This window comes from Geotrypetes seraphini, chromosome 19 (assembly GCF_902459505.1).
Source record: "Geotrypetes seraphini chromosome 19, aGeoSer1.1, whole genome shotgun sequence".
NCBI lineage: Eukaryota > Metazoa > Chordata > Amphibia > Gymnophiona > Dermophiidae > Geotrypetes > Geotrypetes seraphini.
Window position 1 is genome coordinate 25,743,003 of NC_047102.1, and position 14,091 is coordinate 25,757,093.

Consider the following 14,091-nt stretch of genomic DNA (forward strand, 5'->3'; position numbering starts at 1 on the left):
AATACCTATACACTTGAAATTACGAGCTTTACTTGACCACTATACAAAAAGTATGCTTTCTGTGCGATATTTATCTTGAGCACATAAGCCTGGTTAGTGCAGGCACTTAACTTTCTCTGCCAACAGACTCTAACAGAGAAATTCTACCTGACAGGAATTCGGTCTTCTTGTGAATTGCTTCTTTCATTACCTCAGTCAGTTTTCAGCATGAGTTGCCGTCTCTTTCACTTGACTCGTAACAAACATTCCTATTTCAAAATTCTTCTTATCATACAAACTACAAAGATATGGATGTCATCATTTGAAGCTTATGTAGGGCTGAGCTGTGTGAATGATTTGTCCTGCTCACTTTCCAGAAAGTGCTTGAGGAGAAATTTGTATCACTCTGAAATTACTTGCTGTCTGATAACCATTTGTGTCAACAGGCCTAATACCACAGATGACTGGTGTCTTTGTGGAAGAAATATCGGGAGGACTTCTTCACATCTTTCCCTTTAATGTGATTGGAAATAGCTGGTATATAGCAGCTATACTCAAATTATTTTGTCAAGCGGTCTATTTTTTTTTTTTTTTTGCAGACCACAATATTGGCTGGCTAACCTACCCACACAATCTTAGTACTGGTAACAGAAGTGAGATTTTTCGACATGGGTATTGTCTATGAGATGGTTTATGATGCTGTGCGTAGGCAGGGCCATCTTTGGGTTGTTGATGCTGCAAAACATATTTTTACACTACATTTAACTAAAACACTGCTACAAATAAAGCTACACAAAATGCATTAAAATGTTTTGTGGTATTTTGCGTTTGCATGTGCTAGCTGATGCATCAGCCATTTTTTATGTGAAATCTTTTTTTATTGCAACAAAGGAAATTAGAAACAAAGCCACATGCGGCCCGCCAGGTCCTATTTTCAGGCCCTCGGTATGTTTATCATAATCACAAAAGTAAAATAAAACAGTTTCTTGATCATATGTCTCTTTAGCTATAAATTACAATATTATTATTAAGACTTAGCCAAAAGGAAAGATTTACCTCATACAAAATTGTCATTTCTTTAATAAGACATTGACTATTTTTTCTGAGGCCCTCCAAGTACCTACAAATCCAAAAGGTGGCCCTGCAAAGAGTTTGAGTTTGAGACCACTCAAATGAACAATGTGTGTCCCTGAACAAGAACTCTCCACAACCCCCAAAACAAAACACCACCACCCCAGGTCAAAAATCCCTACCAAGTAGGCGAGCTGGTTTCTTATGACCCCCATAACTATACGTCCAATACATGAACACTTGAAGACAACTAGACAATAAGAAAAGAGAGAAGAAAAAAAAAAGAAAAACATACCCACTCACACAGTCATCCATAACCAATCATACCTATAGTCCAGCCCTGGAGACCTCTTTCCACGGCCCACCCCCAGAATCCAAAATCAAATAAGAATTTAGGACTAAGCTTCTAGCCCTGGGCACCAAAGATTGAATATACGAATCCCAAACTTGTAAAAAAAAAAAAGCGCTTCCTTTTGTAAGTAAGACGGGCATGTCTTTGTTCCAAAGTCATCAATTCATGAAAGCGATTCCGTTTCTGCCTTTCATATATCTTCTATTAGCAGTTACACATACCCTAGATTCTTTTTATTAATCTGGTTGTATGTAAATGATTGTAGATATGGACTTTTTCTACACCACTGTGTCTTATTCAGATTTTGTGTGTTTGAACTGCCTTCTGTAAATCTCTTATAATATTCAATAAAAACTAATGAACTAAAAAAAAAAAAAAAAAAACTATTTTAAAAAATATTGTTAACAAATAATAAGGATATTGTAATTGTTGGGGGGGGTTCTTAGATTTCCTTACACATCCAGGGTGGGGGGAGGGGAGGGAGGGATATTTTGAAGGTTTAAATAGATGAGTATATTTTTGTAATAAAATAGGATTTAAGGTATTAATAATTGAATGATAGGGGGGAAAATGGTTGTTTCATTTTATTTTGTGTATTAAGGTGCATTTTATGCAAGCTTTTCAGGTTATAATTTCTGTAATGCACTGCCATTATTTAAAATTTAATAAAGTTTAAAAAAAATATATATTTTTTGTGGAGAGGGTTGTGCCATTTATGGAGAATAGGTGTGCAAGTATTAACCAGCTAGCCTATTACACTAGTGCATACTAACTAACTAACGAAGGCAGAGTTAATGCAGGATGTGATAAGGGTTAATAGAAGGTGATAAGGACTTGTGCGTTAATTTTTTACAGGTCCAGCAATTCATAAGAACATAAGAATTGCTGCTGCTGGGTCATTCCAATCACGCGGTGGCCCTCTAGTCAAAGACCAGCGCCCTAACTGAGACTAGCCCTACCTGCGTACGTTCTGGTTCAGCAGGAACTTGTCTAACTTTGACTTGAATCCCTGGAGGGTGTTTTCCCCTATAACAACCCCTGGAAGAGCGTTCCAGTTTTCTACCACTCTCTGGGTGAAGAAGAATTTCCTTACATTTGTACGGAATCTATCCCCTTTCAACTTTAGAGAATGCCCTCTCGTTCTCTCTGCCTTGAACAATCTGCCTTTATCTGCTAAGTCTATTCCCTTCAGTATTTTGAATGTTTTGATCATGTCCCCTCTCTGTCTCCTCGTTTCAAGGGAGAAGAGGCCCAGTTTCTCCAATCTCTCACTGTAGGGCAACTCCTCCAGCCCCTTAACCATTTTAGTCGCTCTTCTCTGGATCCTTTCGAGTAGTACCGTGTCCTTCTTCATGTAGGGCGACCAGTGCTGGACGCAGTATTCCAGGTGAGGGTGTACCATGGCCCGGTCCAGCGGCATGATAACCTTCTCCGATCTGTTCGTGATCCCCTTCTTAATCAGAATTATTTGCCCTGGGACCCGAGATCCGATTCCCCCTCCCCGCCAGTTCAGCCCTCACAGTACTTCATCTGCCTTTTAACTAATTCAGAAAACAGCCTAGCTACTTTTTTCCATACACTGTCTTCAATGCATATTTAAATAGTTCAAGGAAAAAGAACTGAAATCTTACCTGTCCACAGGGAACATTTTGCAGAGTTACAGTAAACGTGCCAGAAGTGAGACTTTTTGCCAGAATGTACTGACAGGAAGCCTGGAATGTGTACTTGCGCCCATCAAAAGTCACGAAGTGAATGTCCCCCGTCACTGAACATTCCGCTAGTAGGCAAGAAAGCAGTAATTTTTAATTCATAGTCCATTGTTACACACAGAAGAGTGTTTTGTTAACAGCCATCCATTGACATTTCATGCCAGCATTCTAGAATTAAGATGAAGCTTAGAAAAACTCAGGGTGTAGGCAATGAATATGTAAATTAGTACTAAAGCATAGATTAGCCTAGATTGGTTCATTTCCTATTATTCACTCACACACATATGAAGTGCAGGCATCCATGTCTATCAAGCTAATAGTTGGGCTTGCCGTCCAGAAATCTGCCATATTTTGTTTAAACCCTGCTTATGTTTCAAGGTTTATTAATTATTTGATGAATCGCTATATCTTTATGCAAAGCGATGTACATAGTAAAAAATACAATTAAGTTAAAACACATACAGTATATATAGACAATAGAAATCAACATGACCAACAACAATTGGGAGGGAAGAGGGGTAAAAGTTACATCTGTTATATTGGAAAATACATTTAAAGGAAAGAACATTAGGGAATAAAGGAGTTTTATAAGCTCGAGTAATAAAAAATAAAATAAATTTTAGATATTAAAAGCCTGTTTAAAAAGAAATGTTTTTAAGGATTTCTTAAAGGTTAAAATGTCTTTTTCAATTTTTATGTATTGGGGCAATGAGTTCCACCATTGGGGGCCAACTACAGAAAACATATCTAATCGTCGAGTGCCTATTATTTTTAAGGAAGGAACAACTAGTAAGTTTTGGGAAGAAGATCTAAGTGTACGTATAGAACTATAAGGAATTAACATTTTAGAAATGCATTGGGGTTGATTGAATATCAGATTTTTAAATATAAGTAACAAGACCTTAAATTCTATGCGCTGGCAAATAGGGAGCCAATGTGATTCGATGAAGAGAGGAGTTACATGATCAAATTTTTTGGCGTCATGGATTAATTTAATAGCAGTATTTTGGACAATTTGAAGTTGTCGTTTTTCTTTTTGAGTAATATTAAGTAACAAAGAGTTACCAGCCTTCACCGTATTCTCTGACAATAAAGTCTATACGGAATTGTTCATTGACTGAAAAAAAATGTTTGTTTGTTTTTAATTTAAACCCAATACTTATTCGTTTTATGGAATATCCTCTAGTCCAAATATTGTCTGACGGATTTAACACTATTAAACTTTGTACACTACTCATTTGTAAGCTTCTACCATTATGCTCTCTCGGTCGTTTTTTCTCTATACTAAAAAGCCTTAACCTTAGCCTTCAAAGCTGAGGCAAAATGTGGTCTTAGTAGGCCCTTGTATGGGTCTTTCACACCCGCTAAGGCTTGGCTAATACCAGAAGTGGTGTTAGGCACCATAAAGCACCTAAGGAGGTATGATTCACATCAAAGGGTGGCACCAGAAATGTAGGCCTGGAAAACGCTGGTCTATATTTCCAGAACCTACTTTTGCCAGAGGCACGATTTTCCAGCCAGCACCATTGCATGATTCAGAAGCGATCGGTGGCCACTTTTAAGGCAGCCACCAACAACGGCACTAATTAGAGAATCCAGGCTTCACTGAATATCAGGTATGTGCAGCAAGCCAGCACTTAACTGGTTACATGGTGATATTCAGTCTTAATAGTTATGTTAAACTGACCAAAAATAGGACTGTCCACTAGTTTCAGCTTAGTTGGTTGGTTGGTGCTGATATTCAGTGGCACTGTCTGGTTAAGGGCCACTGAATATCAGCAGAGAGAGCACAGTTACTTACCGTAACAGGTGTTATCCAGGGACAGCAGGCATATATTCTCACATGTGGGTGACGTCATCTATGGAGCCCCAGCGCGGACAGCTTTTCAAGCAAACTTGATTGAAGTTTCAAGTTTGCTACACTGCACCACGCATGTGCATGCCTTCTTGCCCACTAGAGGGCGCATCCCCACCTCGTGGTCCTCAGTTCCATAACCAGCAAAGAAGCCATCCCCAGGGAGGAGGGCGGGTTGTGAGAATATATGCCTGCTGTCCCTGGATAACACCTGTTACGGTAAGTAACTGTGCTTTATCCCAGGACAAGCAGGCATGATATTCTCACATGTGGGTGACCTCCAAGCCAACCAAAAAAGGGCAGGTGGGAGGATGGCAATTTAGGAGAACAGGTTACGTAACACCGACTGGCCAAACCGGCCATCGCTTCTGGACAAAGTGTCCAGACAGTAGTGGGAGGTGAACGTATGAACCGAAGACCAAGTGGCAGCAAGGAGTAGACCGGAGGACCAAGTCCACAGGAGTAGACCGGAGGAAAGCAACAGAAGCTGCCATAGCCCGGACCCGTGACTCGACCATGGAGCGTGAGACCAGCCTGAGCGTAGCAAAAATAAATACAAGCAGCCAACCAGTTGGACAAGGTGCGCTTGGAAACAGGACGTCCCAACCGATTAGGATCAAAGGACAAAAACAATTGAGGAACCTTCCGATGAGACTTGGTACATTGGAGATAAAAGGCCAACGCCCTCTTACAGTCAAGCGTGTGAAGCGCCGCCTCACCAGGATGAGAGTGGGGCTTCGGAAAGAACAACGGAAGAACAATGGACTGATTGAGGTGGAAATCAGACACAACCTTAGGCAAAAATTTAGGATGGGTGCGAAGAACCACCTTGTCATGATGAAACACAGTAAAAGGTGGATCCGCAACCAAAGCCTGCAGCTCACTAATCCGACAAGCGGACGTGAGCGCAAGCAAAAAGACCACCTTCCAAGTGAGAAACTTAAGATGAGATTTATCGATGGGCTCAAAAGGAGGCTTCATCAGTTGAGCTAAGACTACATTAAGATCCCAAACTACAGGAGGAGGTTTCAGAGGAGGATGAACATTCACGAGACCCCCTCATGAAACGAGTTACCAGAGGATGAAGAGAAAGAGATCGACCCTCGAGATGACGATGGAACGCCGCAATGGCACTGAGGTGCACCCGAATGAAAGTCGTCTTCAGCCCAGACTTAGACAGATGCAACAAATATTCCAGTACCGAAGACACTGGAACCGAACACGGGTCCAGATGGTTCAAGGAACACCAGGAAGAAAATCTGATCCACTTCTGGGAGTAACAAAGCCTAGTTGAGACCTTGCGCGAGGCTTCCAAAACCTCCCTCACAGCCTGAGAAACAGGAACCGAAGTCAAGGGGAAAGAAACCAAGCGGTCAGATGTAAAGACTGAAGATTGGGATGTAACAGCGAACCCCGACTCTGAGACAGCAGAGAGGGAAAAAGAGGCAGAAGCAGAGGCTCCCTGACACTGAGTTGAAGGAGCAGGGAGAACCAGTGCTGCCGCGGCCAATGAGGCGCAATGAGAATCATAGTGGCTCTGGTCGATTTGAGATGCACCAACGTCCTCAAGATCAGAGGAAAAGGAGGGAACGCATAAAGGAACCTCCCCCCCCAGTCGAGAAGGAAGGCATCGGCCTCGAGACGATCCCGGGAGTACATCCGAGAACAATAGAGGGGCAGTTTGCGAGTCTCCGGGGAGGCAAACAGATCCACCTGAGGAGTTTCCCAGCGGTCGAAGACCTCGCGCAGAACCCGGGAGTTCAGCGACCACTCGTGCGGCTGGAGAAGATGACTGAGTTTGTCTGCCAGGCAGTTCCTCTCTCCCTGAATGTAAACCGCACGCAGGAAGATGTTCTGGGAGACCGCCCATTCCCAAAGGCGCAGGGCTTCCCGGCACAGGGACCAAGAGCCCGTTCCCCCCTGCTTGTTCATATAATACATTGCCACCTGGTTGTCCGTCCGCACGAGGACTACCTGATCGTGTAGCAGGTGGCAGAACGCTCGAGCCGCCAGAAAAATGGCATGAAGCTCCAACACATTGATGTGACAAAGACGGTCCTCTGCCGACCATAGACCCTGAGTCCGCAGACCGTCGAGATGAGCCCCCCACGCGTACTCCGAGGAGTCCGTGGTCAGGACCTTGCGATGCGGAGGAACGAGAAAGAGCAAACCCCCTGAAAGATTGGAAGAGTTGGTCCACCAACGGAGCAAGCGTCTCAAAGAAGGAGTCACCGTTATCGGACAAGAGACTGGGTCGCAATCCTGACGCCATTGAGAGGCCAAGGTCCACTGAGGAAGCCTCAGATGCAAACGGGCGAACGGAGTGACGTGGACCGTCGATGCCATGTGGCCCAGAAGCATCATCATGCGCTGAGCCGATACTACGGGCATCAGCGAAACCTGGCGACTTAATCGAAGCAGGGCCTCCAACCGAGGAGGAGGGAGGAACGAACGGAGGCGAACCGTGTCCAGCACGGCTCCGATGAACTGAAGGGATTGAGTCGGGCACAACTGAGACTTGGGAAAATTCACTTCGAACCCCAGACGTTGAAGGAAGATGATAGTCTGTTGGGTCGCTGAGATAACCCCCTCCCTGGTCGATGCCTTGATCAGCCAATCGTCCAGGTAGGGAAAGACCTGTAGCCCCCGAGATCTCAGGGCTACAGCGACTACCACCATACACTTCGTGAAGACTCGAGGGGACGACGCCAGTCCGAAGGGGAGGACCCGATATTGAAGGTGCAACTCCCCCACCTGAAACCGTAAGAACTTGCGGAAAGCGGGATGCACTGGAACATGAGTATATGCTTCCTTCAAGTCCAGGGAGCACATCCAGTCCCCTTCCTCCAAAAGAGGGTATAAAACCGGAAGCGACAACATACAGAACTTCTCCCGGACCAGGAACTTGTTGAGCTTCCGGAGGTCCAAAATGGGGCGTAAGTCCCCGGTCTTCTTTGGGACCAAAAAGTAACGGGAGTAAAACCCCCGCCCCCGCTGTTCGGGGGGTACAGGATCCACCGCCCGAAGGCTCAACAAGGCCCTGGCTTCCGCGAGGAGAAGAGGAAGCTGGGCTCGATTGTACGGAGAAGCCCCCGGCGGATGTTCCGGCGGCGTGGCTGAAAAATTTAGCGAGTAGCCCTCGGAGATGATCCGGAGCACCCAAGCATCTGAGGTGATCCCGGTCCAGGCCGCATGAAAGGCCCGCAGCCGACCCCCGATGGGAAGGGGGTCCGGCGAGAGTGCGGAGGGGGCCCGCCCCCTTCCGCACATCACGTCAAAAAGACGGCGCCGGCTTGGACGCCCCCTGCGCCTGAGGTTTTGGTTGGCCCCCTCTACCCTGTTGCGGGGGGCGCCGGGGCGGAGGCCTAGTGAAGGCTGGCGTGGACTTTTGGGGGTATCGCCGTGGGGGAGGTCTGAACGGTTTCTGCGGCGGGGCCCGAGGTTTAGGACGGACCAAGGAGGCGATGGAGCGCTCATGTTCCGACAGTCGTTTGGTCGCCGCCTCCAGGGACTCGTCAAACAATTCCGATCCCACACACGGTAGATTGGCCAGACGCTCCTGCAAGTTCGGGTCCATATCCACCGTACGGAGCCATGCCAGCCTGCGCATCGCTACTGCAAAGGCGGAGACCCTCGAGGCCAACTCAAATGCGTCGTAAACTGCGTGAAACAGGTACAGACGCAATTGGGACAAGTTGGCCACAAAAGTACCAAAACCTTCCTTATGGGAATCTGGCATGACCCCATGATAACGGGGCAAGTCTTTCACCATGTGTCGCAGATAGGACGAAAACGTGAAAGCATAATTGAGGACCCTGGTAGCCATCAAAGAATTGGAATAGAGGCGACGACCAAACTTGTCCAGGGTCCGCCCTTCCCGTCCGGGGGGAACCGCCGCCGAGACCCTCGATGGCTGTGATTTCTTTAGCGCCGACTCGACGAGCAACGACTGGTGAGACAGTTGTGCTTTATCGAAGCCCTTACATGGGATGATCCAGTACTTGGATTCCATCTTAGATGGCACCGCTGTGACTGTAAGAGGGGAGTCCAAATTTCTCAGGAAGGTCTGATGGAGGACCTCATTGAGAGGCAAACGAGGAGTTACTCTCGGGGGAGAGGGCAAGTCTTGCTCCTCCAAAAACTCCTTCGTATACTGAGAACCGGAGACTAAGTCTAGGTCCAAAGCACGTCCCATATCCAGCACGAATTTTGAAAAGGATGAGGGCTTGGAAGGCGGGGAAGGAGTACGAGAAGCCCGAGTCGCCAAAAAGGAAGGGGAAGCCTCGCGGGAATATCGAGGCTCCCTACCCGTACCAGACCCCGATCCCCACGAGGCCACACCCAGTGACTTCGAGGTGGTCGGGGACCGCCGGTGCCCCGAGGAGCCCCTGCGGGAAGTCCCCGGGGTACAAGGCACCGAGGCATGCCCCCTCCATCTCGGCGAGGAGTCTCTCGAACCCCCTCCCTCGGCGGAACGGAAAAGCCTCGGATTGTCGAGGCGGAGCTCCGAGACACGTAACTTCTCACCCCCGGTCGGCGAGGAGCGACCACGGCTCCGAGGAGAACCCCGAGAATGCTTGGGCTTCCTCGGCCGACGCCTCGCCCGAGGCTGGCCCGAGGGCGAGGAGCCCCGGGAGGACCTCGACGAAGAGGAAGTGGAAGAGATCCTCCTAACCCGACGCACCTTGTCCCTAGGCCGCACGCTCCGCTCAGGCTGGTCAACCGAGACCGAGGGCAAGGTCGGGGTCGAGGCCGGGAGAGCCCCGGGGGCCGAAGCCGAGGGCACCGAGACCGAAGCCGCCGACGCCGTGGCAGTCGAGGTCGACGCCGGGGCAGACGAGGCCAAAGCCGGCTGCAGGTGCGCGAGGGCCCCGGACAGCTCCGAGGCAATAAGAGCTCGGAGCAAGTCCTGGAAGGCCGGAACCGTCATCATGGCCGGTAGGTCCGGGGCCGGCGGGTGCTCCCTGGAAGGCGACCTCGGTCTCGAGTATTCCCTCGTGGCATCAGACTTCGACGCTCGGGGCCGAGGACGACCCACCCGCCGCCGAGGAGCCCGAGGATGGCTTCGTCGCAGACCCTGGAGTCGAGGAAGGAAGCGAGGACTTACCCTGGGCAGGTTTCGAGGAAGTAGGTTTGGATGAAGCCGGTGTCCGCGGCGAGGTCGAGGGACCCGAGGCCGAGGTCAAGGCCGGGGCCGAAGCCGAGGCCGACGTCGAGGCCTTCCCCGCCGCGGGGTCCACAGCGAAGAGCTCCGCCATTCGGGCACGGCGTCGGCGGAGAGCTCTAGACTGAAAAGTAGAGCACCTATCACAGGAATCCGTAGGGTGCTCAGGACCAAGACAGATCAAGCACCACCGGTGTGGATCGGTAATAGAGAGCAACCTATCACACCGGGAACACTTTTTAAAGCCTGTCAAGGGACGGGACATGAAAACCGAAAGGGCCGGGAACGAATGAGGTCCCGCGGCCGCGGCTACCGGGAGCCCCCGGAGTCGAACGGAACAAATTTTTTTTGTTGTTTTTTTTCGACGAAATTTAACAGAAGAACTAACAAAAATAACAAAGCAAGCACAGCGACCGAGCGAATACACTCAGCCGCGGTGTCAGAAGGCAAAAGCTATAGAGCACAATTTCCACAGGGCTTCTGGCTCCGAGGAAAAAACTGAACTGAGGACCACGAGGTGGGGATGCGCCCTCTAGTGGGCAAGAAGGCATGCACATGCGTGGTGCAGTGTAGCAAACTTGAAACTTCAATCAAGTTTGCTTGAAAAGATGTCCGCGCTGGGGCTCCGTAGACGACGTCACCCACATGTGAGAATATCATGCCTGCTTGTCCTGGGATAACCCCTGCATGCTTAAATCACTTTGAATATTGACGCCATAAATAATGCAAGCGATGCAACATGTAGCTGAATGTAGGAAAGATCTGTAGTGGGAAGGACAGGACACGATGGTGGGATGAAAGGTATATAAATTTTAATAAATGAAATCAAATACCTGGGCAGACTAAATCGGTGCAAGCCCATTTTCCTCCAGTGCATGTACTGAAATATAAAACAGAAGTAACTTTATTTCTAAAAAGCTTTAAATTGCTCATCTCATTAACTGTACACCTAATTTAACAGGGCAAATAAGAATCTATTTAGATGTTATTTTGGAAAGATATATAAGCGCTTCGGGGGGAATTCATGCATTAGTACATGCTAACCGCTAAATTCACCCATAGGAATATGGTGTCTTTGGGCTAGATTCACTACAGATAGCGACTCAATCGCTGTTGGCCAATTCTCTGGCCAATTCTTCAACAGCGAATGATTCATTATCAAGTTTGCATGATTCACTATCAAGTTTGCATGATTTGCATGGAGGTGCAAATCATTTGCATGCAAATGCAATCAATTCAGTTGCTCAGTGAGCGACTGACACATGTGGAGCCCTAACTGAAGCGACAGGGAAAGCAGCCCCCTGTCACTGCTGTTAGGGTTTCTGTTGGTTTTTTTTTAATGGCACAGATGTTGTGCGTGTGTTAAACACACACCATCTGTCCCATTAAAAAAAGCCCACCGCCGTGCTAGCACCCTCGAGCCACTGCCCCACCCTCGAACCCCAAAAAGATGGCAGGAGGGATGCCCACTCCCTCCTGCCATCCCGATTGCTCCCCATCCCGCCCCATGGCAAAACAGCAGGAGGGATGCCCACTCCCTCCTGCCAGGAAAGATCTCCCCCTTACCTTCCCCCCCCTTAGTAAAAAGGCAGGAGGGATGCCCACTCAATCCTGCCACCAGAGGCCCCACTCCCCCTCCAGGCCCCCGTGCCCCGTACCTTTAAAAGTTTGGAGCAGGAGGTACTGAAAATACCTCCTGCTCCTCCTCCTCTCGCCGAAACTGGACCTTAGGCTCCTTCCTGATGCGTCATGCGATGCACGGGGAGGGGCCTAAGGCCCTGATTGGCTCAGTTGCTTCCTTAGCACCCTGTGATAAATTATCCCAAATTTCAAAAAACGCAAATGTGGTTTAAGAGCTGATCGAAGGCAGGAGAGGGCAGCTGGGGCTCCGGCGAGTGCTGAAAATCATTCTCAGTATTTTCCGACAGCCTCTTTCTGGTACTAAAGTCAGGCTACATCAATCAGGAGCTGCTTTGATACACTATCTGGCATGTCAAAGCAGCTCCTGATTGGTGTAGCCTGACTTTAGTACCAGAAAGAGGCGGTTGGAAAATACTGAGAATGATTTTCAGCACTCGCCGGAGCCCCAGCTGCCTTCTCCTGCCTTTGATCAGCTCCTAAACCACATTTGTGTTTTTTTTAATTCACGGGGGTTCCTGGAACGGAACCCCCGTGAATTTCAGGGGAGTACTGTATTCTGAAAATCTAGAAAGACGCAGAAAGTTAATGGATGCCTTAAAGGGGATTTAACGTACTCAAGCAAATAGTGGTCCCCACTTAGGGATTGTGAATTCTGGTTCTAGTACTCGCAAATGGAGACTATGTGCCTAATGTCTGTGTTGGTAGCCACCTGAGCAGCAGTGATCATCAAAGCTAGGGTGGAATCGAGGTCACACCAAACTCAAAGTCCTAGATTTTTAGTAAAATGGGGCATTGATTTTAGAGGTCTCCAAGGGGAAATTTTAAAGTATATATTTATTCAATGAAACAGCAGAGGTTAAATGGTTAAATGATTTTGAATATTAATAAAATGTAGTTATTTTCCTCATGCTGCCACAGTAGATAACTCTTCTATAAAGTATTAATACATTTTCTAGTACAGTATGTAAGGCCTTCTCAACCTACTCCTCGTGCACACCAAGTCCTAGTGGGTTTTTCAGGATATCAACAATGAATATGCATGAGATAGATTTGCATATCAAGGAGGAAGTGCATGCCAATCTATCTCATGTATATTGATTGTGGATAGCCTGAAAAACCAATGGAACTTTGTGTGCCCCGAGGACTGGATTGAGAATCCCCTGCAGTTGAAATTCAGGAACAAAAAGCTAACACGTTTCTATGTGTGCTTAGTATTACAATCTATCACATTAATCTCAGCTGACATTTCCCTCAAATGAAATATACAGTAATATATTAGACTAGTTTTTTAGCCCGTTATATTAACGGGTGCTAGAATAGATGTGTAGACTTAGGCATTTCTTTCTTTCTGTATGTCTGTCTTTCTTTCTCTCTCTCTGCCCCCTTTCTTTCTTTATGTCTGTCTTTATTTCTGTCTCTCTCCCTGGCCCCTGTATGTCTGTCTGTATTTATTTATTTCTGTTTCTTCTCCCCTGTCCAGTAGGAACCCTTCCCTACTCCCCCTGTCCAGCAGTAGCCCTTCTCCCTTCCTTTTACCTCCCCCCTGTGCAACAGCAGCATTTTTCTCCCCCCCCCTTCCCTGGTCTTCCTTGACCCTCATTCCCTCTGTCTCCCCAAAGGGGTGCGGCAGCATTTCTCCCCCCCCCTCGGTCTCACACAGCCATCGGCAGGGTTTCTCATTCCCCCCCCCCTCCCCGGGTCTCACACAGCCATCAGCAGCGCAGCATTCACAACTCGCTGCTCCTGCTTGCTGTCCGTCGTCGCTGCTGGGTCCCACCTACTTTCTGTTTCCGTGAAGGCAGGACCCAGCAGCAAGGAAGGCCCAAAGTAAGCAGGAGCAGCGAATTGAAGCCTTCCTCCCTGCCCTATCTTCCTTTAATGTCGCCCTAGTCAGGAAGCGACTACAGCCATGCTCCGGGGGCTCTAACACTGTGCTTGCCGGCTTCGCTTCTCCTCCCTCCCCCCGTCTCCGGTTTCGGAGGAACAGGGTCAGGAAGCCGGCAAGCACAGCAAAGTCAGAAGTCAGCCAGCGTCGGAGATCAGGAAATCAGCTGAGGCAGGCACTGCGTATGCGCGGGCATGGCACCATGGATCACGGACCCACCCACTTTGAAGTGCGCATGCGCGCTAAGGGAATTATTATAGCGGAAGAGGGCTGATAAAGATTGAAATGGCTCATCTAATCTGCCCAGTAAGATGGTCAAGGTTTTAACTACTTGTCCATGTATGCCTTTATTTAGGGTTGTCACTGCTGCTCATTGTTGGCTAACCCTTTTCTTCTTAGAACAAAAAAGTCATTTTGTTACTGTTTTTGAGCCAA

General features: G+C 47.9%; 1 protein-coding gene across 1 annotated transcript in view; it reads right to left on the minus strand.

Annotated features, from left to right (window-relative positions):
- The window catches only part of OTOG (otogelin), a 275,602-nt gene that overhangs the window by 196,476 nt on the left and 65,035 nt on the right, over nt 1–14,091 (minus strand). The window contains exons 15-16 of the mRNA XM_033928785.1: nt 10,964–11,010; nt 3,034–3,179 (exon numbers count right to left, since the gene is read on the minus strand). Of these exons, the coding sequence (XP_033784676.1) occupies nt 3,034–3,179; nt 10,964–11,010 (193 nt within the window). The remainder of the gene's footprint in view (nt 1–3,033; nt 3,180–10,963; nt 11,011–14,091) is intronic.